Below are 4,693 nucleotides of genomic sequence, written 5' to 3'. Positions count from 1 at the left end.
AGTTATGTCTAATAGTGTATCCTAGATTGTGAAAGACATAGTAGACAAGAACAACTTCCAAGTATAAAAGTTCATAACGAGAAACTTCCTCATGTTAAAAGGATATTGGGAGTTTGTTTCAAGTGATGAGAAGGAGTTGGACCTTTTGAATGAAAACATCACTCCTCAATAGGCACATGGTTTTAAGGTGTGCCATGAGAGAGCTAACAAAGCGGTGTATTGGCTATCTGTTTCCATGTTGGATGTTATGATTGGTGATATACAAGATTCATTGACACCTAAGGATGCATGGGATACCTTGGGTAAAATCTGTATAGCATATGTACAAGGTATGAAAGATGTAGTAAAATAGTTAAAGCGATGGCTACATAATGTGCACAGGAAAAAGATGAGTATGAGGGTGATTACTCACTAAAAGTGAAAGGGCTTGTAGATGCCCTTGCCTCTACTATTGGAGATCTAGTTGATGATGATGGCTTGGTGTTGTTCATATTGAATCTCCAGTTGATGATGATGACTTGGTGTTGCTCATATTGAATGAGCTTAGCAAAGAGTATGATCAATTTCAGACATTTATCCAAAGTGGCGAAAACTTTTCAAACTTTGTGGACCTTACATCACTTCTTATCAATGAGAGGAGATAAATATTGAGAGTAAATCATCTTCTAGGAATACGTAAGAGGAAGCCCTCTACATGGAAACAGGTAGAGGTGGAGGCATACCTATATCTAGAGGCCGAGGTGAGGCAATTATGGTCAGAAATAATAGGAATCTAATGTACCAAAATAGATGGAAGATACAGGGGGAGCTATAGATGCCAAGGTGGATGGAAAAGAAATTAGCGTGGAAATAGCATCATGGAGTGCTATTATTAGCATGAAGTGTTAGTATTAAGCGTTTATGCCTCCCTCTTTGCTTTAATCGATTTGTGCCACTTTAACCAAGTGGGCCACCCTTCAATTCAATTCGATTCGATTCAAAAGGTGCAGGTCATGTACTCTTATCCGAGTAGGCTCGGCCCTTGCTTTTCGGGTCTATCTCCACCCATATCTCGTTAGATACCTAGCACTTACGAAAGCACATATGAATATGAGCTTACCATATTCCATCAATGGCATCTAACCAGATATCATAGATAAACTGCAACTTAAACACATCAAGTTAGAAGTGCCAACCAAATAGTGCCCCTACCTAGTTCATGCTTATGCTAGACCGTCTTTTTGAGGCAAGTCTAATGGGCGGTGAGCGAGGAAGGCCTAACCTGGTCCCCGAGGTATCTCTTAAGCTACTGGAAAAACACTTTAATGGGACCATACTTTATGACATTTGGTTGTGGCTATTTTGTGCATGTTTCAAACTCATCGAGAACTAAGTGAGATTCCAAGAGCAAGAAGTGTATCTTATTGGGCTAATTCTTGAGGTATAGTATGGAGTCAAAGGATTATCAACTATATGACTCGTTAGGTAAAGAAGATAATTGTCAATGGTGATGTAGTACAGCCTCATCAGGTTCCATCCACACTATCCTTCAGCGAAGCAGTAGTGCTATTTTGGTTACTTTTTTTAGTTGGAAATATTTTCCTTTATCTACTATAAACTCCACATTTGAAGTCCAGTTAAAACCTCGTTTTAAATTAGACATTTTTAAGTACTAGCTTTAAATATGCATAGTCAGTTGAACCACTTTTAATGTACTAGAAATGTAATTTTTGAAGCATTAATCATGTAAATCACTAAGAAGCTCAAGATTATTTTTAATAAGAAGAAGTCTTAAAATCACTTTTGTTAATTTCTATCATTGATTTGAACACCTTAATAATAGTGCTAACCAAAATGTGGTTAACGAAAATGTTACACATGTTCAATTATGGTTTACAAAAAAGTTTATGAATCTTATTTGCTTGAATATTGAATCGAAAATCATGGTGGCTCTATCTTCATAATATAAAGAGGATAAAACAAGGTGTTTATCAAGATCTTTACTCAAGTTTCTAAGCCCAAATGTAAGCTTAAATGTATATATGTGTGTGTGTGTGTGTGTGTACACACACACACATGCACACATGCATACACATTACATACAACTATATATATATATATATATGTATGTATGTATATATATGTATGTATGTATGTATGTATGTATGTATCTATATATATATATATATATATATATATATGTATGTATGCATGCATGTATGTATGTATGTATGTATGTATGTATGTATAGAGGGAGGGGGACTTACTTCATGATTGAGTAGAGCTCAAATTAAGGAGGAAACATATTTTTCATTAAAATTGTTACATTCATTAAAAAAAAAGATCAACTTTACATTGCATCCTTCCAACCCAAAGATTAATCTATTCACCAAACTATATATATATATATATATTATTGGCCCCCCAAAAAAAAGTTTGTTCCATTCAACGGATAGAGAACATTTACCAACATAAACCTCTATATGATTTTCTTTTCCCTATTCTACATAGAGAAACTGCTACCATATGTAGGTTTGTAAAACAATGCACGTGTTTATTACTTGGGGGGAATGGATGGATGAGTACTAAATTTGATATTGGACTTGCCGTTTAGTCCTTTACTGAATCCATTCTTAAGATAGTCACTAAAAAAGGTTTCTTTATAAATAGTTGGACTTTCATCACTCAAAAACTTGTCTATAGGTCCAATCTTTTCATGGCCATTTGGACCATAGAAACAAGCAATGGAAGTTCTTGGTAGCTTTGTATTTGTCACCACTCGGTGTTCCGCACTCTTATAGTGTCCATTTGTTAGTATCTATGTGAAAGAAGAAAAAATATGAGAGCAATTATTACCTCACAAATCTTATAACGTGTCATAGTAGTTTTAATACACGTAATAGACTAAGGATATACAATATCATACACCCTCATACACACTATATGTGTATTTTTTATAGTAAGTGCGTCTAATGCTTCATTCATGGCATGTGTCAAACATGTACCTCAATTTGGTCTCCCAAGATGACAACAAATGAATTCGATATAGGTTTGACAGTGACCCATTCATCTGCTTTTCTAACTTGCAATCCTGCAACTTCATCTTGCATTAAAACTGTGAGTGAGCCAAAATCTGAATGGGAACTCAACCCAAATGTAAGCTCTGGATCTGGACAAGCAGGATAGTAATTGAATCCCATGGTTTGTCGAGAACAATGTTTATAAAATGCCTTGGCATCCAATGCTAGACTTGTAAAAATTGCTTCATATAGGATCTGTGTAAGGGTTGTCACTTGTTTATGAAAGTCTAACATAGGGCCTCTGCGAGCATAAAGAAATGATGATTTAACAATGTCCAAATTTATAAAATGATACAAGAACAACAAAGGGACTCACAAGGCCCCATCATTGTAACTGCATATTATGATTCAACAACTCTTAACATGTATAACATGACATAGAACATCAAGGGGATACAAAAGCCATAATTGTAAGCGCGGAACAACCGTTAGCACAATTGCAAAACATGGAAGACATGAAGCGCTTATGAGACGCCCTTATGAGTTTTTTTGGTGGAAAACTCACCTTAGAAAGCCTGGTAGCAGCTTGACATCCATGGAAGGGGAAGGTTTGAATCCTAAGGTGTCCTTCCACTCTCGAATCCTTTCGTGTGTAAGAAATCCGGTGAAGAAGCTTAATGGACAGGAGTCGTCGTCCGAGATTAGTCGCATTTTCTCCTCAGTTGGCAATGCAAAGAAGTCGGAAACAGCACTCCAAAGTTGGCTTTGTAAGGTCGGCGAGACACCATGATTGATAACCTTATAAAAACATCGAGATTTAATTCAAAAGTTTTGTAAGGTAGGCTATTTGATACTATGAAATGAAGCTGCTGCAGCTTACTGTTACAGAAAGGCAGTTTGAGCTCTTAATGTATGCAAATGATGGGCAGTTGCAAGAAGGCTGGTGGTATAAGTACCTGGAAGATGCCCCACTCGACGCAGGCGAGCCCGATTTCTTTGATAAATTGGGCTATGCCTTGTCCATGGAAGTTGGCAAGGTTAAGGATTGGAACCTGAAGGGTGCAGGTAAAAGTCTTGGAGAGGCAAGGCCTCTCCTCTGGTGGGCGTATATACTTGGCAGGCACATGTCGGAGTCCCGAATCAACAAGCTCCTTGATGCTTCGAATCTGAGGTTGCTCTATATATTCAACCATTGAGAAAGAGAGAGAGAGACACAGACACAGACCGAGAGAGAGAGACCGAGACGGTAGAGACCGAGACGGACGGACTAATATGCGCCTTATTAGTGCATATGCGGGTGCGCGCGGAGAGAGAGAGAGCGCGGCGGACATGCGCGTTATATGGGCATCGCGAGCGTGTGTGTGAAAGAGGTTTTTTTTAAAAAAAATGTGTGGGTGTGAGAGAGAAAAAAGTGTGTGTGAGAGAGAGGGAGAGGGGTATTAACGTTGGTAGAATGCAACACGAGGGCATATACGACCAACGGTGACAGACAGAAAGAGGGATATGTTCACGTCACGAATACAAATTTACATATGTTGAATATCCTCCATCCAAATAATTATATGCTATAATGTACAATTCCAAACTTTGTTAGTAACATTGGTACATAGACATGTGCAATTAAACCTAAAAAATTATTTGTGTACAGAATTGAACAAAAAGAAGAACATAATTGGAGATGAAAATGCACCTCA

At 37.5% G+C, this 4,693-nt stretch overlaps 1 protein-coding gene across 1 annotated transcript; it reads right to left on the bottom strand.

Annotated features, from left to right (window-relative positions):
- Positions 1–2,530: 2,530 nt before the first annotated feature.
- LOC147619301 (fe(II)/2-oxoglutarate-dependent dioxygenase 4-like) lies at positions 2,531–4,222 on the bottom strand. Its single transcript, XM_086773504.1, has 4 exons — positions 3,956–4,222; positions 3,565–3,797; positions 2,985–3,300; positions 2,531–2,797 (listed from the first exon to the last, which is right to left on the bottom strand). The coding sequence occupies exons 1-4, from the start codon at positions 4,190–4,192 to the stop codon at positions 2,537–2,539; spliced, it is 1,047 nt and encodes a 348-aa protein (XP_086629630.1). The 5' UTR covers positions 4,193–4,222; the 3' UTR covers positions 2,531–2,536.
- Positions 4,223–4,693: the final 471 nt, after the last annotated feature.

This window comes from Cibotium barometz, chromosome 33 (genome assembly GCF_041138505.1).
Source record: "Cibotium barometz isolate CiBa-2024 chromosome 33, ASM4113850v1, whole genome shotgun sequence".
NCBI classification, from domain to species: domain Eukaryota; kingdom Viridiplantae; phylum Streptophyta; class Polypodiopsida; order Cyatheales; family Cibotiaceae; genus Cibotium; species Cibotium barometz.
The sequence above is the reverse complement of the archived record's forward strand: the minus strand, read 5'-3'. Positions and strand labels throughout refer to the sequence as shown.